General features: G+C 41.4%; 1 protein-coding gene across 1 annotated transcript in view; it reads left to right on the plus strand.

The window, feature by feature from the left end:
* Positions 1-23,977, plus strand: part of LOC108576330 (homeotic protein empty spiracles-like) — a 56,399-nt gene extending 32,422 nt beyond the window's left edge. The window contains exons 2-3 of the mRNA XM_017939295.1: positions 294-466; positions 23,711-23,977. Coding sequence (XP_017794784.1) covers positions 294-466; positions 23,711-23,977 — 440 coding nt within the window. The remainder of the gene's footprint in view (positions 1-293; positions 467-23,710) is intronic.
* Positions 23,978-24,376: the final 399 nt, after the last annotated feature.

Consider the following 24,376-nt stretch of genomic DNA (forward strand, 5'->3'; position numbering starts at 1 on the left):
TTGTTTTTTATTTGCGTGAAATTTCACCCTTCGCTTCTCATTCTCTTAAATTTTTTATATTTCAAATTTCACGCTACTTCTCATTCCCTTGAATTTCTCAAATTCATTAAGTTTGTGCGTTAGGATAAGAGAGTGAGTAAAAAGGAAAAGAAATTAAGAATAAAAGCTCCGTTAATATCTGAAATTTTCAATGCTGACGCTAATTGATCCATTCAATTCCTTTTCAATGCAATATGAACAGATAGAGGTAAATTGAGCATCGATACCTAGCACGTTTCTCGCTCTCGTTCCAGGTCCCGACATACCAGGCTTCCTTCTGCAGCCGTTCAGGAAGCCAAAGAGAATAAGGACAGCGTTCAGCCCGAGTCAGTTGCTGAAGCTGGAGCACGCGTTCGAGAAAAATCACTACGTGGTCGGGGCGGAGAGGAAGCAGCTAGCGCAGGCGCTCTCGTTGACGGAAACACAGGTAAGATTCTTCAGATTATCATCGTTCAACTCCCCCAGAAAGAGGAAAACGGAATAAAGGAAACGTGAAATCTGATAAATTGCAACGCGATTTCACGGCGAGTAAGCTCGATCTGATCGAATGTCACTCAAATAAATTTATATATCGGCAATTCCCTCCGAAGGAAGGATTCTCCCGCAATTCCTTGTGTAAACGGGGAAACACAGAATCTAAGGAACTGCGCCGCGATTCTATCGCGTGCAAGTTCAATTTGATCGAATGACGCTCGATTAAAATTTGACGTCGACATTCTCCCGCAATTCCTCGACAATTCCATCGAGAAAAAATGAAACTTCATATGTGATTCGTTGCACCGCAATTTCACAATAAGTAAGCTTGATATAATCGAGTGTGATTCGATTAAAATTTGACATCAGCAATTCCTCTCGAAAGAAGAAATCTCCCGCAATTCCCCAGAAAAAAGGAAACGTAAAATCTGTCGAATTTCTCCGCAATTTCATGGCGAATAAGCTTACCACAACCGAACACCATTCGATTAAAATCTAATACTGTCAATTCCCCTCTGAAGAAAAATTCCCCCGCAATTCCGTAAGTAGAAAGAAGACACGAGATCTTACAAATTTTCTCACGATTTCACGGTGCGCAAGCTCGAATCTGATCGGACGTCAGTCAATGCAAATTACATATCGACAATTCTCCACGATTCTCTCCGAAAAAAGGAAACAAAAAACCCGAATGAAATTCCACGTCGATTTCACGGCGTGTAAGTCTTCAATCTGATCGGATGTCACTCAATTAAAATTTGATATCGGCAATTAGCAAGTTAACGGCGTAGAAATAGAACACGCGGATCGTCTGATGAGCATCTTGGCGGACAAAGTGGAGAGAACAATTATTTCCGTCGAAAGGATTTTGAAAGAAATTCCGTGGATAGGCCGCGAGTGGTAGCGTAGAAACATCCGTTCGGGCACGGTCGAATCGCGTCGCGGCTAATTACCCGACAATTAGAACGGTAATTACAACGCGGTCGGGTGCAAGGGTGCGAAGCTGTTCAGCTGCCATCAAATTACCGCGTTTAACGAGAACTGTTATTCAATTATCGGGAACGTAGACAAAATTCCGCGGTTATCTCACGCACCTCATCTAATGGCCGCGTTTTGCAACACAGGTTGACTCTGATTAACATCGCAGTTTCGGTTGCAAGTCACTTTTTTTTTTTTCTCCCCGGGGAAAATTGATACTCTCTCCTCGTCCATAACTGTGTGTTTATGCTCCGCTACGATTATGCCTTAATTCAGTTTTTTTTTTTTCTTCCTTCGTGGATATTCGATATTTTCGTCGTATGTACATCTTACAGCGTGTTTATGCTCCGTTACGATTATGCCTTAATTAATTTTTTTCTTCATGGAAATTGAATAGTTTTTTGGTCCATATTCGAGGGTATTTAAGATTCCGTATGATTATGACTAATTAATTTTTTTTCGGAGAAATTCGATACTTCCGTGGTCCATCTTTCGGTGCGTTCATGTTCTGCTACAATTATGCCTTAATTAATGTTTTCTCTTCGTCCAAATTTCGTACTTGCTTGGTCCATAGTCGAGTGAACTTAAATTGTCGAAAGATTGTGCTTCATAAATTACTTTTCTTGAAAATTCCATACTTTCTCGGTCCATCTTTGAGTGAACTTAAATTTTCGAATGATTATGCCTAAGTAATTTTTCTTCTTCGTGAAAATCCCATACTTCCTTGGTCCATCTTCGACCGAACTTAAATTTCCTAATAATCGCGTCTAATTAATTTTCTTCCCGTGGAAATTAACACTTCCCTAATCCCTCTGTCACCGTGTTCATTTCTCCCAAAGAACTCCTTTCGGAAATCATAAAAAAATTTGGAAAAATCATAAGAATTCCTAACTATTCCCAAATTTTCCCGACAATCACTGTCAAACTAAAATTACACCACTGTACCACTATGTATCAACAATCTCGCGAATCTAGTCAACGGGAATTTTTTCCACACGACGTCGCGATGGTCGAAGATAGAACACCGATCCTTTGGATTTTCTCATCCAGTGGTAGCATACTCGGAGGGTTAAATGGCGCGTTCGCGGAGTAGGGGCAAAAGGGGTCGTGTAACGAGGGGTTTGATATGCTAATAGTGGATACGCCGAGGGGTGGCGACTTTCGGTGGTGAACGCACAGCTGGTGTATGTATGCGTGTATGTATAGTACTTGGACGCTCCAGATGCATTACGTGCGTTTATTTCACAGGCGTCCCGTATTAAGTATTCCATGGGCGTAACGCGGTCCAAAAAAAGGACGGACGGAAAGGGGGAGAGAGGGGCAGATACAAGCGGGGTGGTATTGTGAATTAAGTCGGGAGAATGGAGGCCGGCGACGCCATCTTGGTGTCGCGATGGAACTCGTTCTTCCGTCCACTCCTCGCTGTCATTCGTTTCCTCTTTCGTCTTTAGAAGCGTTCTAAGAGGGTAAAGTCGAAAATTTCCTTGATTGGTGTATACTTTCTCGGTCGACGAGCTATTATTACGCTCTTGGATAATTTACGCTTCGTTGTGAAACGGTGTTAGGTCTTTTTTAACGTGCCAGATGACGAAGCTTGTTTGGTGTCTTTATGATACTTGGAATTGCTTAATGATATGCTGGCTTTTTCAATTACTCGAAGTGAACGGGTGTGTGTTAGTTGATGTCGGGGGAAATTTTATGGAGATGTGTTGGCGAAATTTTGGAAGTTTCTGGTATTACGAGGTTTTTTGTTGTTCAGTGGCTGAGGAGATGCTGTATTTTTAGGTTATGTTGAAATAAAAATATCGTAGGATCGTATAGCTAAACTGAGAAATAAGTTTTCACACATTTTCTTAATAGTTAATATTTTGGTAACTAAAAATCTTTTCTTAACAGTTTCTAGGTCCAGTTTTTAAGTATCGAATTTTACATAGAACTATTCTTTAATTTTTTAAGTTTCTCATGTTTCTCACTTTTATTTTATGTGCTTTTCGATGTAATAGATTCCGAATTGAGGTTAGGTTAGATTTTTTTTATATCCAGTCTTCAAGCATCGCGTTTTACGTCAATTTTTGAAGTTTTTCATATTTCTAAACTTTACTTATACACTTTTCAATCTAAGTAGTAGATGTTCAATTGAGGTTAGGTTAGAAATTTTGTATGTCCAGTCTTCAAGCATTGAAGTTTTTAAGTTTCTCATATTTCTCACTTTTATTTTATATACTTTTCGATGTAGTAGATTCCGAATTGAGGTTAGGTTAGCAATTTTTATGTCCAATCTTCAAGCATTGAATTTTACTTGAATTTTCTGACTTTTACTTACATGCATACTTTCCAATATGGTGGATTTCGAATTGAGGTTAGGTTAAATTCGAAGTGTAATAATTTACTAAATACCTCGCAGTTTAAGATTGTGCATAAATTAAGAGTTACGAAGGTATGGTTGTACAGGAACAGGGAAGGATGATCACGTCGTTAAGGTTATGTTTGGAATGCAATTAACGTGGAGCGGTACAAGTTCAAGCAGTACATAGTGACCCTCTAAACACGATATAGGTGGTTGCGTGTTGCGCGTTTTACGAGCCAGCTCTTAACTCGAGCTCGTTAATTAAACTTATTATGCATTCGCTATTTATGCGAGATAAGTGAACTAAGGTAAACATTTAAATCAGTTTATTCGACGGCTAATTTAGCCAGTGAACCAACGAACTCTCGTGACGACAATAGCTTCTGATAATTCTTTTGCCAATTTATCGGTTTCTTGTTCAGTGGTACATTTTTTTTCTTTTGTTCTTCTATACTTTTCTTAGCGTATTTTTTTTTTTCTATTGTTACTCTTTGGTAATAAGTTTATAGTTGTAAATAAATAATTCAATAATTCCATTTGGGTTTGAAGATTTGAAAATTTGGAGATTTGAAAGTTTGAGAATTTGAAAGTTTGAGAGTTTGAGAATTTGAAAATTTGAGAGTTGGAGAGTTTGAGAATTTGAAAGTTTGAGAGTTTTAAAGTTTGAGAGTTTGAGAATTTGAGAGTTTGAGAATTTGAAAGTTTGAGAGTTTGAGAATTTGAAAGTTTGAGAATTTGAAAATTTGTAAGTTTGAGAGTTTGAGAATTTGAGAGTTTGAGAATTTGACACTTTGAAGATTTGATAAATTGGAGATTCCAAGGTTTGAAGACTTGAAAATTTTCAAGTTCCCAAATTTCAATATTCGATAATCTGACGCTATCATAAATCTTCTTTGATTCTTCATCTCACGCTACTTATTTTACATGACACGTGTACATAGCACGTACATACTCGTTCATTGCCAATAAATAATAGCAATAATAAAAAATCAATTCGAATGAAACGTAAAACTACAAGGGGTTAACTAGCGCTAACTGATCGAACCGTTTCGAAGACACGTTAAGTATCAATTCATTAGCGACGAAAGCCTCGAAGGATCGGCCATGAAACGGCTAACGATCCTACTTGCTTCTGCGTGATCCTTGTAACGTGGACGAATTAATCAGGAATTAGCGTGAAGGCGAGACCACAAGCGTGACTATTAGAGCGAGCGGCTCAGGTTTCGCGAATCGTGACTCTGTTCGTGGATTAACCGTGGAGTAACGTTCGAGGACGCCTCAAGCATGATTTTCCTTTCGTGCATTCGCGATTCGCCGGGGCCGATCCATCCGCGACGCGTAATACATTCGCCGGCTAATTGCCGGGCTAATCGCGCGTAATTAGGCCTCTAATGAGGGCCACCGGGTCGCGTGTAACGCACGCTCCGCTTTATGAATCTTAACAAGCGCGAGAACATGCCGCTTGCCGCCCTTACGTGCGCGCGTGCACACGCGATTCCTTTTGGCGAGAGAGTTGATGGGACGTGCTTGCTTTGATTTTCTGTCTTTTTTCTTTTTTGGTAATTTGGAGCGGGTTTGCGGAGGAATTTTGCTCGGGACGAAAGTGATTTTACCTAAGTAGAGTACGGAGTTTGGGATTGGGAAGTTTGAGGATTGGAATATTTGAGAAGTTGGGGATTTGGAGATTTGAAAGTTTGGAGATTTTGAAGATTTGGAGATCTGAGGATTTGGGGATATGAAAATTTGAAGATTTGAAAGTTTGAGGGCTTGAAAATTTGGAGATCTGAAAGTTTGAGAATTTCAAAATTTGGAGATTTGAAAGTTTGAGGTTTTGAAGATTTCGGGATATGAAAATTTGTAATTTAAAAGTTTGAGGCTTTGAAGATTTGAGGATATGAAAATTTGGAGATCTGAAAGTTTGAGAATTTCAAAATTTGGAGATTTGAAAGTTTGAGGTTTTGAAGATTTGGGGATATGAAAATTTGTAGATTTAAAAGTTTGAAGCTTTGAAGATTTGAGGATATGAAAATTTGGAGATTTGAAAGTTTGAGAGTTTCAAAATTTGGTGATTTGAAAGTTTGAGGCTTTGAAAATTTAGAGATTTGAAAGTTTGAGTATTTAAAAATTTTTAGATCTGAGAGTTCGAGTATATGAAAGTTAGAAAATTAAGAAAATTTAATACTCGACCAGTGGAAAATTTGCAACCTCGAGCACTGAAAGACTGGAAACCTTGGGAAGTCAGAAGTGTGTCGGTGTAATAAATATCCGTCGGAACGGTGGAACAGATAAATCAGTTCAACAAATTGTCGAAACGTATCATCTTCCTGTGTACTTGACTTCGCAAAACCCCTTGTTACCAGCTTCATTACCGTTTCTAATTACGTTTCATTCATCTTACTGCTTGTTAACAAATTTACATCTAAATTCTTTCCATCGAGCGGCAGGCAACATTAATGTTAAGCAGCTTAATGAAAGTATTCGATAAGAATCTAGCAGAACGATCGCGAGCACGCTGTGATGGAACGACTGTGTACACCTTTATTATAATAACAGATCTCCGTTGTAAAACCATCCACGGTAATCCCGAACAACACCTTTGAATATTCCGAATGTACAATTTCAAACATTTTTAATTGGCGAAGCGTGCTCGTAAACGGCCGGCTTGATGATTATAAATTATCTAATTAATCGTGTATTCGTCACGTCCCAAACTCTCAATTTTAATAAACAGGCGGCAGCTTAAGAAACTCATCATTTTAAAAGAATAAAAATACTAGAAAGAAAAGAAATCAAAATTAATTATTTTCCAAAATATCTATTCTGAAATCTTTCAATTTATTCTACTTCACTCGTTATCACGGATCACATTTCTCCATTTTCGTTCTCAAGTAACATAACCTAAAAGAACGCAAAGTTCACTCTAACCTAGCTTTTACACTCAATATTAAAATTCCATTGAAAAAGAATTATCTCTATTCCCATTTCCCACAAAAATTCAACCAAAATCCTCAACATACCATTCACTGACCAAAAACACTCAATCTCCAAAAATAAAAGAAAAAGAATCATTTAACAAAACCATCTCAGAGTCACCGAACAAAGCTCCGCGAGATGCAAAGCGTAGAATCTCTCTCGCAATAAAGAAGAAGGCAATTTTCTCTCTCGTGTCGTTTGTTTTTTGTGGTCTAGGCAAGCCTGATTCCGGCCCGTCCAATTATCCTCGGTTAGTAGTTCCGTTTTTACGCGGCGAAAAATTCAACCACGAAGAAACCCTCCCCTACTTGTTCTGTTTGTTGGTGGTGGTGTTATCTGGTCGGGGGGCCGGAATTGCCGAGCGGGCAAGAAAGAGACTAATTGTTCGGCCGTGCGAGATCGTGCATGCGGAAAACGTTCGTCTGAGGGATGCAAATGCGCGTTTATTGCATCGTGAGCCGCCACTTTTATTGCCGCTCTGCGAGGCGAGCTTTCGCGTCGCAATTAGCGTGTCGACGCTCCCGTTGCATAATTAAACACCGAACGACCAGAGGGAGTGTTCTTTTCTCTTTTTGGTGAACAGAGAAGAGAACACACCGAACCTGCCGATCGAACGATACCGGAACAGGTGGACAATGGAAAGCGTGTTTCGAATGTTTTGTCGCTTGATCAGTGAAATTCGTGTTGTACAGCGCTTGTTGTCAGTATGGTCACGGTGTTTTATGGTCACCTGGTCATGGTACATGAGTTTCTTCATGCTTGTTGCCTGTGCTCCCTCGAGGATCGCTGCATTGGGAATTTATTTATTTATTTATTTTATGGGGGAAATGTAGTAAGACATGAAATCAAGTAGATAGGAGATTGGAAATGTATAATAGTTACAATATATGGTTGCAAATGTAAAGATAATTTAAGAGAATTTGTGGAAAATGAGAAAATGTTTATTGGTAGTTTTGGAATTTTTTAGTTGTAAATATGAGATGGATTGTTTAGTTCTTTTTTTTGTATTGGTAGTGTTTTGTGGATATACTGGTAAAATATAGTAAGTCAAAAAATACCTGAATAAATGTATGAAAATTACTGCTTTATATACTGATAATATACACTGGTCAGTCATAGTATGAGAAATGATATATCAAATTGCATCGATTTTGCCAACTTGAAAAATATGGTTCTGAAAAAAACAAATTTATAGTTGGTCACCCTGACGCATCTCCATAAGTGTCTTTGCAACTTCGTTATTTATAAATTCGTCCTTAATACTGTAGAACCATGTTTGTAAGATATATTTTAAATACCTGTGAAAAAAGAAAATTAATTTTTTGACACCTTGAAACTGGGACTTGCCCCTTAAATTCTTCAATTTTCATAAATTAGACAGGAAGCAATAATTCTTACCTGATACTTAACCTTGCAACAATGTAACGAAAATGAGTAGTTTAATCAGCCATCGAGGATTCATTAATCGAAAAAGTACACACAAATGCTTCTCAGGCCGTAAATATAAACTGCAGATTAAGCGGTAAACGTAGAGAATCTATGTGTTTGCACACGGTCTTCATCCGAGAAAACGTTGGAACATCATTACGTTATAGCTGGCAATTAATCACATTCTTCTTTCACTTTTTTCTCTCCCTTTCTCTCTCTCCTCTGTTCGCGCATGGTAAGAGTCGTCTTCGCCGCGAACCGATGTTTATTCGGCGTGTGTCGTTCACGTGGATTTATTAGAGAAAGTTAACGCCGTTACCGGCTCTACGTATCGTTTCTAACGACACGCACACACGATTCACAGCCCCGAATCATCAGCATTATGGCGGCATCTCGGCATTAATCATCGACGCGAAACGTTGATCGAAATCCGGAGAGGGCCGGAGATTGATCGTCTTCCGGCGGCCTCGTAATCAATTAAAGTCGTCAGCGTGGTATCAATTTTAAAAGCTCGGAAGGAAAATGATTCGCGTCATTAATTCTCTTCTCTCACCCTTCTGCCCACTTTTTTCCACGGGTAAAACACTCGTAAACTAACCTGAGGTGATGAGATAATGCACATGTATCGTTCTCCCTGTGAAACCTTTTCGATGGTTTTTGGAACGGCGGACGCGTGGAATTTGACGCGACGTGTAACTCGTCGCTGATACGTCGAAAATTTTATTTTGGTATTACAAATAAATTGAGAGTGAAATGGATAAAGATGGAAAATAGAAAATATTTGAGGTTTGTAAATGAATTATGACAGAAGAAATAGAATTTACGTAATTAATTTCGTAAACGTTCGCCTTTACGCCTTTTATTATTTTCGCGAATGTCCGCCTTTACGTTTTAGTGCTCGAATGAAAAATCGCCTTTTTTGCAGTGTGACGTTAAAATTGCAACACGGATATTTATAAGTAAAATCCTTCGTTTCTACTTTAATTGCAAAACACACGAATCCCAGAGTCCTGTAGTCGTATGTCCTGTTACCGTACAAGTCGCACATTTTGCAAGAACGTTACGAGTTGTTGGTTTTGACCAATTCATGCTGCAGCTACTCACCGTGACTCATACATCTCCGGCTTATAATCCCGAGTCATTAAAGCATCGGTACAGGCAAGCAAGATCTGTTACGTGGATCGAAACAAACGATCGGCTGAATGAGAAACGATTGTATCAACAGGAGCCACATAACCTCAAACAGCACGAAAACAAGAGAAAAGTTTCCGAGAGACAGGTACGATAATTACCAACGTGAAACATCGAGATCTGTTACATGTTTATAAAGCATAAGATGGACAGTCGGTTTATCGAGTTTATTTAACGAGCCAGGCGAAAAACTAACAAGAGAACGCCCATACGGATTTTTATCAACGACGGAAGAAATATCGATGTCTCGACGTTCGAACCTCAAACAGCATTTAAACCAGTGATTGTCCGTGATTAATAGCGCAAAGTGAGCAAGGGGATATAACAGATTATCAGCGAACGAAACGATCTGAAAAAGAAGCAAAAGAGGAAAACCCATGGAAGAGGCAACCGCCGATATCTCAAACAGCGAACGCCAAGCCGTTAACACCTACAATTAGCGAGGCAAAAGGAGCAAGGGTCCGTAACGTGTTAATAAATCACCAAGCCCCATCACTGTTCCATAACAAAAGAAAACGAGAAAAACAGAAGGAAAAGAAAAAGAAAAAAAAGCACAAAGATAAAACACCCGTTGGTAACGTCCAGGAGAGAAAGTACCAAAAAACGCTCGCTATTATTCCAAGCACGAAATCGACATTTTCGTTCATAGCACCATTAACCGGGTCGTAATTAACGAGACATCGGTCGAGAGCGTAGCAGCTTGGAGAAAAGAAGGTCAGCAGTAAATCAGACATTTGTCGTCGCGGTCGTTCTTGTACCTGTCTTGAGTTTACAAAATAATCGGTCGAGCATGGCCAGCACCGGTTCACGGCGGGTCCGTAAATCATCCGGTTAATTGCCGCTTATCAGCGTAACGACAGAAACGTCTTTTCGCGTGTAACATACGCAACGGCGCGGCGGAGAAGCGAACGAAGGACAATGGTGGAGGCTGCGTGGTGCGGGTGCGCGCGTTAACGAACCGGAGCGCCGCCAAGTGGTAGCGCGCATGCGCGGGCGCAGGCGCATCACGGCCAAGTATCGGGGCGAGCATCTCGCGGGCAAAATAAACGCGCCATATATTCTCCACGCGAAATACGCGGTGATATTTACTGCAACGTTATTAGCATGCTGGACTGTATATTACCGCGTAATTTGCATCGGGTTTCAGTTGCCCGGGAACGCGACTGCGCGTCGTTAACAACCTTATAATCTCGCGACCGCTGCTTCCCCCCTTCGTGCCTCATGGTTTTTTCGTCGTTCGACTAACCTCGACGTAATGCCGGGACGCGAGAACATTGTCGAGCAACAGCTCCGGGCCGTTCCTTCTCGTCGTTGTGGTTTTTCTGGCCGTCGCGAAGTGCAACGGTTCCCCTTTTTCGATCCGCTGCCAACACCTCGGGCCACGGCTCCCTCGATGTCTAATCAAATTCGGCTGTTGAACAGTGGTGCAAATTGGAGAAGATAACAGGGTGCCCGCTGGCTCGACAGATTCTATGCTCGTTTTTGGATACTTCTGTGGTGTGGGGATCTGCGATGCAGTTGTCGGAGGTTTGTTCATAGCAACTTTGTATAGTAGGATGCGTAATTGAGTATAGGTTAGGTTATTGCTCGATTTTCGTTGGAATTTTCCTGTTCTAATCGTAAGAAGATCGTGTGTGTGTGATTAGAGGTTAGGAATTCTTGTTTTCGTACAAGTCGTAGAATTGTGTGAGAAAGAAAATTATATACATACTTGTGCAAATACTTGTTTAACAATTACACGAACAATAAGTAAGACGTCGATGGTAGAAACGTTTTAACATTTGTTACAATTGCGACTAATTATAGGAAGTGAAATGTTTAGTTGAACGTCAAGGATGTTCGGTTCCATTATAACAAACGGGTATTATTAGTTGCGCGGCTGTTTTCTTTACGCGTAATAGTTTTGTAATCCTTTAAGGCGATAAGTAGGTCTCATAGGCTAAAAATACCGCATTTGTTGCAACCGCGGATAATTGACTGGCATTGTTGCTAAGTGGGTGTAATTAGTCGCCTTGGGCGATAACGATGTAGGTAAGGCTTGACAGGGCTCGAATATTTTCGCAATTGTTTTGCAAGATATAGTTTATATAGCGAGCGAATTCCATCGTTTCGAAGGATCTCGTTTATAACGCACCGGCTTGAGAAAGATGTACGCGGAGAATTGAGAAACAATGTCACAACAGCCTGTGGCGAACTGGTTGAATGTAAAGTAGCACGTTTAGTCAGGGAAACAATGAAATATATCAGGTTATGTCGCGGTGTTATTACTTTGCAAGTTGATCACGTATCAAGTACTGGATCAAACTGAAAGAAAAACGAATCTAATTGATCAAACCATCAGGCGCGCGCGGAGTTCATCAGTAACCCATGAAAGTACACACTTGTTGCGGTCATTTGCAATTCAATCTTCAACGCGAGCCTCGCCTCGTCTCGCCTCCTCGTTGTTATAATATCTTACAAATACTCTGCTAAATTAATTCCAAGTCAAATTACCGGTTCCATAAAAATGTAAATACCCAGCCTTTTACTTAACATCGGGGGCCCCGTTATCGGCACAGCGAGCGTCGATCTACTGCGTCGATTACCGCCACGAGAGGTTAGGGACCCCCAAGTTTTGGCTGACTGTGCGCCAGTGTTGCCAACCTTGAAACTGAAAATTCCCAAAATACTTTTTTAACACTTTTCAGAAAACTGTGGGTTTTGGGATATCTTTAAAATAAGGTTAGGGATCTTTAGTTTCGGTTTATTACGCGTCGCTGTTGCCAACCGTGAAACTGAAAATTCCCAAAATACTTTTTTAACACTTTTCGAAAAAATGTGAGTTTGTGAAGATCTTTAATCGAGGTTAGGAACTCTCGGTTTCGGTTTACTACGCGCCACTGTCGCCAACCGCGCAACTAAAACTTCCTAAACCCTTTTTCGACATAAAGTAACCAATTTCTAAACGAAGAGCACTATTTCTGTAACCATTACAAGTTGGTATAACTGAAGAAGTCCGAGTTGGGGAACTACCGCATGAAATATTCCGTCTGTTAATTGCTTTCAACATTCCATTACTCAATTCCATCGGATCGGGGATCCAAAGTGGACGAGCCACGAGGCATTCAGGCGCGTTAATCTGAAATATAATTAGCGTGGCGGGAGGGGGAGGGGTGGGGACAGCCGGCGAATCGGTCGCATAATTGCGCCAGGAAGAGGAGGCCACGTTCACATACAATATCGGATGACAGCGCATTCGCAATGCTTTATTCTTAGTCCGGCGACGACACGCCTCATTATGCATAGAGAATCCGCACGCGGCCTGCATAATATGCAAAACTTCTTCCATTACCGTCCACGGGCAACGTAACACACGCCGGGCAAAAGGGTTACGCGCGTATTCGCGGGGAATAATAGCCGGCTGATATTATATCGGTAGCCAGCGTGCACGTTCCCTTTTTCTCTCCTTCTTTATCTCTTTCCTTCCTTCTTTTTCTTCTTCTTTCTTTCTTTCTTTCTTTTCACGTTCCCTTCCGTTTGCCGTGCTTTTTATTCCCGGCAAGCAGGAACGCGGAATTTCGAGAATCGAACGGTACAGGAGTGATTCATCGAGCATGCCGGCGAACTGAAACGTTTTCCGCGAACGAATACAACTTGAGCTCCGTTTGCTGGTTATTCGTTGGTTCTTCGTTGGAGATTTAGGAGTTCGAAGAGGACAACGAAAGTGGAGCAGATCAAAATTTTTTTTTTTTTTTTTTTTTTTTTTTGGCAAAGCTTTCATTCTTGGTTGTTTCTGACCATTTTGCTAGAGAGGAATTTGAATTTTGATTTTGTTATTTAATTTTTCGGTGGGTTTGAGAATCTTTCTGATTTTTAATTTATCAGAGATACATTAACAGCGAGGCAAAAAATTATCGATGCTGTTTGTGAGAATTGTTAGCATCGTAATTGAACAATTTATATGGTAAATCATGTGTTACAGGGAATGACAATAATAATATTATTATAAACATATTCTTTTTATAAAATTTTGCAAAAAATGTAGAACATTAAAAAAAGTTCGTTTTTATAAAAATACAGTAGCAAAAGTAACATTTTTATTTAAATTATATTACTCACCAAGTTTTCACATCAATTTATACTTTTTAATACAATTTCAATCTTTTCTAATTTCCAATCTAACGTTTATATATATCTTCTCCAGTCATTCTCTATACAATGCTCGAAACAACTGCACTTATCTCAATCTAAATAGAAACAATCGGAACCAGTCCTTACACTCGAAATTCAATCAAAATTAGAATGCAACGAAACGATCCAAAAAAAAAAAAAATCACTCCCAACAAACTACGCTATAATAAACGAACCAATTGCACGGTCACAATCTTTCCCAGAAATCACGCAGTAGGTACCAGTCAGTTCGCAGCATACACTCCGTACTTGAACATACTCTCACGAAACAGTACTACTATAGATATCTGTAAACATACTAGCCAAATCCATTCGTTATCGTTGCTGTTCCATTCTAACCTCGGTTCGATGTTCTCGACGCAATCGAATTCGATATATTCCGCCGTTGGCGTTTCGCTTAGGAAGCGATTAGGATTTCTGTCCGTAACGCCGGCTAATCGTTACAACGTATTTATCGTGGCTGTGTATCGAGAAGTGGAAAAGTATATATCGAGGCCCGTCGCTCGTTTTACGAGCTGCTTATCGTCCTGCCGTAAAAAAAATGAAAGAAGCGATATTATGGTAACTAGATTGCCGATGAGGGTTGTTGCCTGTCTTGTTTCTACGCTTGCCGAGCAACGCCTCCTCCTCGAACGGGGAGGTAGCGTGGAACAATGGGTAATTAAAGCGGCGGAATTCGCGTGGAGGAACGATCTCCTCTGTCCCTTTCTGGCTCGCTTTCACGCTCGTTGACACACATCTCCTCGCCTCTTTGAGATACTCGCCGAGGAAGGAAGGAAGGATTGTTTCAATTAGGTGTATAGTGAGGCGGAAGTGAAGGAATGGGGAACATTTAATTTGGGAATTTTTTAGGCGGAAATGAATATTGGGAAAAATTTAATTTGTCAATTTTTTAGGCAGAAATGTGAATTTAATTTGTCAATTCTTCTTTGACGGAAGTGAAGGAACGGGGAAAGTTTAATTTGAGAATTTTTTTAGGTGGAAATGAAAGAATGGGGAAATTTAATTTGTCCATTTTTTTTTGGCGGAAATGAAGGAATGGGGAAAATTTAATTTGTCAATTTTTTTTAGGCGGAAATGAATATTGGGAAAAATTTAATTTGTCAATTTGTTAGGCAGAAATGTGAATTTAATTTGTCAATTCTTCTTTGGCGGAAGTGAAGGAACGGGGAAAGATTAATTTGAGAATTTTTTTAGGTGGAAATGAAAGAATGGGGAAATTTAATTTGTCCATTTTTTTTTGGCGGAAATGAAGGAATGGGGAAAATTTAATTTGTCAATTTTTTTTAGGCGGAAATGAATATTGGGAAAAATTTAATTTGTCAATTTGTTAGGCAGAAATGTGAATTTAATTTGTCAATTCTTCTTTGGCGGAAGTGAAGGAACGGGGAAAATTTAATTTATTTCGACAGAAATGAAGAAAATTTAATTTGTCAACTTTTGATGCAATTTTTTGGTACACTTAGAGTTGTTTCATTAATTGATGTTCAGTATTTTCTGAGTGAAATCGCGTCGAACGCTGTGAACTCTGAAATGTTCTTCAGTTTCGAAATTTGAGATTTTCAATTTTATCTTTGAGCGGAAATCAGAGTTGCATTGCAGAGAACTGAGAGAATTTGTTCTTCCAACTCAAATTAGGTTTCTGTCGTTCAGATTTGCTATGGACATCAAACTTTGATCTCTCAGAATTTCAGTGAACCGCTAAGAACTCTGAAACGTCCTTTATTCCTGAAATTGAAGCTTTAAAATTTGATCTTTGAGGAGAAATAAGAGTTGCATCGCTCGGAACTCACAAAATTCAATCCTCCAACTGAAATTAAATTTCCATCACTCAAACTTCCTACAGAAACCAAAAAGCAACAAATCTCTTCACTCCTTCAAATTTCTTAAATTTCCACGAAAAAACCCAAAATATCTCCACCAATCAAAGCACAATTTAAAAAAATCCTTCCAACTCCGGTTATCCAATTCAAGATCTCCTCAACTCCTTGGAAAAAATTCCGAGTTTGGAGGGAAATTCGCATGAAAGAGAGAGAGAGAGAGAAAGGCGAAACGATCGGCGTAGCTCAAAGGCTGGTCAAAGGGAACCGAAACGTGAACGATATTCTCGATTCGAACGATCGGCGTAAACGATAGGCGCGGTGTTCTCGTGAAGCCGATCCTCCTCATCCCTTTTGGCCGGGACAGTAACTCGGAGGGGAGAACGTTGGTTTTCTCGTCACGATTCTGGCATGTCACTGTCGTGTGTCGTCGACTTCGTGTGCATACTGTCGGCCTCTGCTCGCGAGGAACCTCTCCTCGAGCCGATTCGAGATCGTACGAAGAAATCGTTACACTTTGGGACGAGAATGCGCTCGACCAGTTCTAACTCGACGAGGACGGAGGTCTTCCTTTCGCTTTGTTTCGACGTTCTTCGCACCCTTTCTCGTACAGTATTTTCTTCAGTTTCCTTCGTAGATTCACTATTCGTCGTTTCCTCAGGTATAAGTTTGAAGAGGTGAGAAGAAAGAGGGGAAGATTTTATCGAAGAACTTTATTTTTCAGAAATGGAAGCAATTCAGACAGATTGCTTAGTCACCGAAATTATTTTGAAGTTGTTGCTGGGGAATTTTATTTATTTTTATTTACATAGTAATTATTCTCTATTTTGTGAAGGATAATTTTCAAGATTCCGCTGCATTTTCTTTTTAGGTATTAAAAGCAATCGATACAGCTACTTAATTACCGCTTCTAGAGAGTTCATTTCAAATTTTCCAATGTTCGAGTATTGATTTACAGGCAAACTGATGCTTTAAAGAAGGAGCTTTCTATCGCGAAATTATCCTTCCAAACGACAACAATAATTTTCTCGCGCAATTAATTAATTAACGTAACAATTGCTTCTCTTTCACTTGTCAATCACTTTCTCTTTACGAGAAACTTACTTTCTCATTTTCACATTTTTTCAACCTGACACTCTTCCTACGCAAAAGGAAAAAATTAAATACTCATCTTTGTTCGATGGAACACGTTCAAATCGAGCGCCATATTGCCGAGAACTCTATCAGTTCCATCGAACGCACACGCTTCCCCGTATTTATCAACGGATCTTTTTCTCTCGCTGGATTGAAAGAAAAAAAAGGGGGGATGATATTTTGCTAACGGAATCTGCCAAGCGTGACGTTTTTCGAAAGAGGCCGGCGCGACACCTGCGCGGATTAACGATATATACACCAGGTAGGACGCGTTGCAAGGGAGGAGGATGAATATCACGCGAGGGAAAGATTGTTCAAATACGGGTCTTTCAAGTTCGGTCAATAGTAAATATCAAACAGCAATTATTATTTCATCCTTTCTCGATTAATTTTTTGTTTGTTTTGAAACGTCGGTAAAAAGAGAGGCTGCGCAGCCGTTTGACGATGAATCGAGCGAACGTCGCGAAGCGTGGAGGTTATGTTGCCGATGGATTAAACGGAAGTGTTTCGAAATTTTCAAGCAAATGTAAGAATGAAATTTTACGTATCGAGTATTTTATACGGTGTATATATTTGAAGAATGAAAATTTCCAAGTGTTTCACCGTGTTCAAGTACGGGAAAAGGGAAACTGAAAGTTTGGAGGTTAGAGTCAGACTAGCTCTAACTTCATTTTCGTCCAAATTTTGTTATTCACACTGACGTGCTGCTCTTTTGTTATTTTATTAGAGCCATAGAGGACTTATTTACGTGTGTGATCGTTGATCTTATTCTTTCTGCTGTAAAATTACAATACAGGACTTGGATCATTCTGGCTCTCAGCCAAAGAAATTCAGAGGAATTTCACCAAAAGAAATTTAACCCGATATCTTATGATTTTTCGATAATTATCTCTCTTAACACTCTTCTAATACAGAAGAATTCCACTATTTTCGCTTAACCTTAAAAAAAAAAAACCCGTTTCTAAAGAGATGTATAAGATGATAATAGGTTAGGTTCAGTGACCGGTGGAAAAATCGACGCGTACATCTCGTCGTTTGTCGTCCGATCCGCGTAATAAAACGTTGCACGCAGATGAAGGCGGGCGCGGATCCCGGGGAGCGAGAATCGGCTCTCCCCCGTTTTTCGGCGTGCGCGATCACGCTCAATTTCGTCCTAACAAAACACGCGTGCGTGTCCGTTCGCGGCGACAATTGAAAAATAATATTCGTCGAGTTTATTTAGCCGTGTGGCGAGGCGGCGGCGATCGGCCCCGTAGTTCGGGGCGTGGATCCTCGCGACTCACCACCACTGGGGGGATTAAAAATAATGTTTCGAGCGTGACTGGCCAGCCCCTGGGGGATTACGGGACGCGATGGTCCGTCAACCATTGGCTGTGGGGGATGCAGCAGCCCCGCGGATTTCACTCGAGGGGGAACGAACCAAAAAAAAGAAAGAAGAAAAAAGCGATACGCCTGTTTTTCTTTCGTATCGTTGGTCCGGCTTGACCACAGGGGGAATCACTTTTCCCTCGATTCTATTCGTTCGATCGTTCGGCTGCATTGGACGAATTGTTTTTCGGGGGTTTCGAGATGGAGGTGTTGCTAATAATCGTCGATATATCGATAGTATCGTTGATAGTTATCGATATATCGATAGTACCTATCGTTAAGATATCGATAACTCGTTGACAGTTATCGATATACCGATAATATCGACAACTCGCTGATAGTTATCGATATATCGATAGTATCGTTAAAGTATCGATAACTCGTTGATAGTTATCGATATGTCAATAGTATCGTTAAAATATAGATAACTTGGCGATAGTTATCTAAAGGGTTACATACACGTAAATAAATAAATTAATTAATAAAACAAAACAAATTTGTTACTCATTGACAATTATCAATATATGTGGAAATATTTGAGGCTTCAGGGTGTAAGCCGTGTCCAAAAGAATTTACATTCCGACGTTTCGCCAGCATTGCAGCTAGCTTCATCAGGGTCTAGTGACGTACTGATAATAGCGTACGTCTGGGTGTTCACTCCTTTAAGTACCTATGTTCATTTTTTTAGGGGTCAGTGATTTTGGCCAATCAGTGTTTAATTGATCGACCAATCATAAACCGGTGTTTAATTGGTCGATCAATTAAAAAAATATCAATATATGGATAATATCGTTAAGATATCGATATCTTATTGATAGTTATCGATTAATCGACAAAATCGATATATCGATAGTATCGTTAACATATCGACAATCGTATCGATAGTTATCGATACATCGATAATATTGTTACTACGTCGATAAATCGCGGCGAAATGTTCAGCTTTAATTACAACGAAACTTCACCCGACCACCATTAAGATTGCTCGAACGAAGAGAATCGCGGTATTAATTTCCATTAGGGAATATCCAATTTTCTGCGGGGGCCGTTGAAAAGAGTCGATTGCCGCGAACGCTGCCAATAAACGTAATTATATTTAACAGGGGACGTAAAGGCCTCGAAACTTACCCTTATTTTCTTCTTTCTCGCCCTGGTTCGACTGGATACGTAAACGTAATTAGAATAGCAATTATCAGGCGAGATTAATTGAATTCGTGATTATCGTGTTTTATGCTTCTTTGTGAGTTTAATTGCGAACGATCGACACACGTTTTACACAGATTCGTGTGGCAGATATCCTGCAGTGGGTGGGAACTTTGCACAAGGTAGCTCGAGATAACACAAGTAAATTACTTTAATTATAAATTATATACCTAAACTGGAAAATCCTGTAAGTTTTCCTGTCTTCGTTCTAGATCTCTATTTTTCTTTCGCCTCAATTGATGTCCTTAGTTCGGTAGAAACTGTAGAAACTATAGACCTTCATCGTGCAACCATGTTAACCCTAGTGCGGTCTCCGTGACCTTCTTAATTTTTTAATAACTTTTGCTGTTATCAAGTTTATGTTCTCCCAACATCACACTAAAAGTTTATCGTCTAGGTTCATATCGGGTCTTTTTTGACCCAAAGACTTTCACTCTATAGTCGAACGGAAGAACGAATTACCAAATATTTTACGTGCACTCTATACGCAATAAAATAACCACCTGAACAAAGTCTCCACGATAACTGAACCAAAAGTCTCCTACGTCCAGCATAAGCATCCACGATCGTCCCCAAACCTCCGCAAAAGGATCTCCTCTCGCAAGAACCCTAGAAGCCTCTAACATCACCTGGAAACTCTTCCAAAAACAGCGTTCCATGGGAACGACTCTCAGGCTCGATCGAGATAACCGATCCTAACTGCGGTCACGGCCCCCTCGGCCATTCGCGATCGATCGAATTACAGCGAGGTATTACCAGCTAATATCAATCCGCGTGGATCGCGCGCGCGCTCGCACAAGTCTCTCGGAGAGTCTCTGTTGATCCTCGACGCGAGATAACGAGAGCGTATGTACACACGCGTGTATCGCGGTGGAAAAGCGTAATTGAAGCTGCTCCCGGAACGCGTCTAAGTGACAGGTGAACACCTTATACGCGAAGAGTCGTCGGTCTCTGTGCTCTTTGGAGACGCGCTCGCAGGTGTTCGAAGACGAGAGAGGAACGTCCTCTATCGCCGTGAAAGGAGTCGCGAGCTACCGACTGTCTGACCATATTTGCGTTTCGGAAATTTCGCTGATTGATGGCGACGCTCTCATGGGCGTAATTGGCGTCCTTTGGATCGGTAAGCAATGCCCCACCATTGGGCGGCCACTTGGAATCTAGAGGGACTTGTGGAGCTTGTTCTTCTTCGATGCTTCGTCGTCGAGGTTTGCGTGTATAGCTGGATATAGCGTTTGTCGTTCGGTTAGGTATTTTCTTGTCGAGGTTTAGAGCTGTCCTTTTTTTTTCTTGGGGAGATATGGTACTGGATATTTTTGATTTAGTTTCGTGGAGACACGCTGTGTGTTTGAAGGGTGAATTCTTTTCTACCGACAGGGTAGAAGTTTTGTGTTCCGTTCGTTTGGAATAGTTTTATCTGCTTCTTGTAGAAGAAGCGCAATTCTTTGCCGACCCTCCTCAGCGAAGTAACGCGAACAATTAGCTGTGGAATTAATGGGCGAACTGGAAGGACGGTCTGTAACGATGCCAGGAAATTTCTCGGGGACTGTATGGCGGAGAGCGAGTTAGGGAGAAAGAAAGGGAGAGAAAGATGGAGTGACTGTGGGAAGTAGAGAAATTAAAGGCCAAGAGAAAAGCAGAGAGAGAGAGGGAGTATAGGAGAGAAAGGGAAGCGAAAAGAAATGAGTGACTGAGAAGAGAGAAAATACGAAGAAGAGATCAAGATGGAAAAGGAGAGACCAGGAGAGAAGAATCGGAGACAAGAAGAGAAAAGGGAGCAAAGTGAAGGCGAGTGGAAGCAAAAAGGGATATAGAGAGATAGCGAGGAGAAACGACATAGGGAAAGGAGAGGCCAAGAGAGAGAGAGGAATCCAGGGAGAAAAAGGGAAAGAAGAGCAAAGAAGAGATCGAAGGAAGCAAGAAGAGATAGAGAGCGAGGGAGAGACTGCAAGGAAAAAGGAAAAATGAAGGAGAGACCAAGAGAGAGTAATCAAGAGAGAAAAAGAGGAGCAGGAGCAAAGAAAAGAGAGAGTGGAAGAGGCTCGTGTGTACCCAGGGGAACTTTTCGAGGATTGTGGCACTTAACGGATGATTAACAGGGCAAATAGAGAGCGCAAACCCGTTGCCTGGTGTTCACGTATACCTTTCATCCCCCTTCTCGATGGGTAACGCTCCCTCCAGGACCCTCCACGTCGTACGTTTAATCGAGTTACCCCCATTTCGTAATCACCCTACGTCCCCGAGGGTTGCCATGGCGACCGCGGGCGGTCCTGAAACCCGATTGGCGGATCTTCACGCACGCGGAAACCCCGGCCACCCCCTTTTTTCGCGCACCGTACGTGGCCTATTCCCCAGGATCAGCCCGGAACGCGCGTTTCAAACCGACCACCCCTTCTTCTCTCTCTCTCTTTCTCTGCTGTTCCATCGGCTGGATTTACACTCGGTTTAACCCGGTTCCTCCTCCTCTCTCTTATTCCACCTCGCTCACCCTTCCAACACGTTCGAAACGAGGAAGCCACCCCCGTCGAGTCGCTCCATCGACGTCAGTATTTTATGGAGGAGCGTTGTAAAAATCGCATAAAAGCTTCCAACAGCTTGGACGATTTATACGCGACGCTGTATTCAGCCGGATTTTATTCCGAGGAGCTAACCCGGTGGCGAGGATTTTTAGGTGCTTCTGTTTCGAATCATGGCGGAATTGTGGGTAGCCAGAGGATTTTCGGGATTTCTTTTTTTTTTTCTTTGGAGAAAGAATTGCTTCCGGTGTGTTTTGGGTTTTGGGAAATTGAGCACTTGGGGGAGAATGATTTTTGGAGTAAATTGTGATGTTTTGGGTGCTTCGAATTTGTGGGACGAGGTGTTCGTGAGGAAATGATTTTCGGAATTTCTTGAGTCGAGTTTGTTGAAGTTTTTTAGAAGAATAATTGTATCGAGAGTGTCTGGAGTACTTGGAAAAGTATGATTTTTGGGGTGTCTAGTGGAGTAAATTGTGACATTGTATCGGATGCTTTGAATTTTGGCAAATTGGGTGGTTGAAAAAGAACGATTTCTGGAGTTTCCAATTGTTAAACCCCTCGAACTACATTTCGTAATTAGAATTTTTAACGTTTGACATTTTAACGGAGCCAAATTTTACAAGATTTTAAGTCGTCCTTCATTTTCCCAAGTTGGAAAAGATCTAGCACTTAGGGGAAGATGGTTTCGCCAGGTTTCAGTTGATTGGTTCTCTGTATCCTTAGGCACAATAGGGGTCTTTCGATTGGGTTTAATAAATTCGATTTATTAACAGCAATTGAATTACTTGATAGCAGTTTAATGGACGTAATGACTGCCACTAAGGGGTGAACCTATTTATAGAATTCTTATTTTACGAAATACGAAGACTCAAATATTTTGACGACTACAAAAATCTTAATTTATTTCTATTTCTATTTCTACCCTTAATCACCCCACCCCATACTTCACTCGCAACAATTTCTGCCCCAAAATATCAATATCTCAGTAGGCACCTCCCAAACTTCTCACCACGAAATTCCTAATAATCCTGCGATAAAGAAAGAAAAATCACCAAAAGCTTGCCAAACTCAGCCATCAGCTCGAACTTCCAAACATTTCACCCCTATTCAAGCTACGGTGTCAAAATCCCCATTTGCAAACCGTATCCCACCCCTTCGCTAGATGATCATCTCGATGCTCTTCTCGCTCCCCGACGGAGGTTAATCCGGGTCTTGTCAAAACCACGGTTGGATCGGATGTTAGACAAACATCCCTTCCCATTTGTCCACCCCCTTTTCCCTCTGTGTGTTCGATCCATCTATCCGTTCATCCAGCACGCAGAGTCACAATGCTGATTTCACGCGTTGATAGTTCGAAAATGGGAGCCCTTTCAACCCTTCTCCCTCTATTGCAGGAAGCAGGAACAGGGCACAATGTGTATCTAACAGTCAATTCGAGGACAATGGCACACGTTCGGGCAGAGTCGTTTCATCCCTTTCTTCATTCCTCTCTCTCTTTTTCTCGAACCGGGAGAGGGGTTACGAGCCATTGTAACCGGATACACCACGTTTAAGGGGTGGTTCCTTGATACACTGGGGTGGATTATAACTAGTTGCCACTTAATTTGCCCGAAGGCTCGAGGGTCGACAGCCCCCACGGGCTCTCCGATTGGACGAATCGATTGCCGGAGGGAAATGACGCGCACTGAGCCGTTTACGCTTTATTGCGGCATGATTTGTGCCGCGTCAGGATGAAAGGGACAGCTCGACTGGAATTTCATTCGTTTCCACTTCGAACGTGCGTATTTATACGTGTATACGTTACCTGAATTACACAGGGTGCTTCGAAACAGTTAACACTTACCGTTTATAAGTATTCCTCGAAGTTCCCTTTTGTGTCTTATTGTTTACTCGAATATACGATACAATTCTTCGAAGGAATTGTATTTTTTTTAAAACGAGGATTAATAAGACGAATTAAATCCCTGGTTTCCATCGTGGAAATTGGTCGAACGGTTATGGACAGTAGTCCAGATAAATTCGTTGAAATACATAGTGGAATTGAATTAACGAAGAGCAATTCCTTGGTGTTGCAGGTGAAGGTCTGGTTCCAGAACCGACGGACGAAGCACAAGCGGATGCAGCAAGAGGAGGAGGCGAAGGCGCAGCAGCAGTCAGGGGGCGGAGGTGGTGGCGGCGGCGGCGGTGGAGGCGGGAACGCGAACAACAATTCCAACAACAAGAACACCCATCACGTGAGCAAATGGCAACAGGAGACCGGGGACTATCACCACGAGGAGGAGGAGGAAGAGGAGCACATCGATCCCGAGGCCGAGGAGTGTTCTAGCGGCTCGGAGGCGTAGCTAGACGTTCTCTGCCTGGACTAAGCCGCCAGGAATTTCGTCTGACCGACGAGTAACGTCCTTGCGACTCGGTCGCTGGAATTGCTCCATCCCGACGGGTCGACTCTTCGCCGAGAAAGGTGAGAGAGGAACGAGAAATCTCGGGATTTCGTGCCGCCCTCGACGGACAGCTCGGCGGAATTGCCCGGTCACGCAGCAGGAGAAACTGGAATTGCGCGGTATGAGACGATAGAGGACGATGTTTTGGAGAATGTCCACGCGAAGGCGGAGGAGGAATCGGGAGGAACCGATGGAATTGTCCAGGCAAGAATTTTATTCTTATTGTAAATTTCCAAAGATTGTGTAGAGTGACGATTGCCGGAGTTTAAAAGAACTGGGAGGGAGGAAGTTGTGTAACGG

Source organism: Habropoda laboriosa, unplaced genomic scaffold (assembly GCF_001263275.1).
Source record: "Habropoda laboriosa isolate 0110345459 unplaced genomic scaffold, ASM126327v1 scaffold387, whole genome shotgun sequence".
Taxonomy (NCBI): Eukaryota; Metazoa; Arthropoda; class Insecta; order Hymenoptera; family Apidae; genus Habropoda; species Habropoda laboriosa.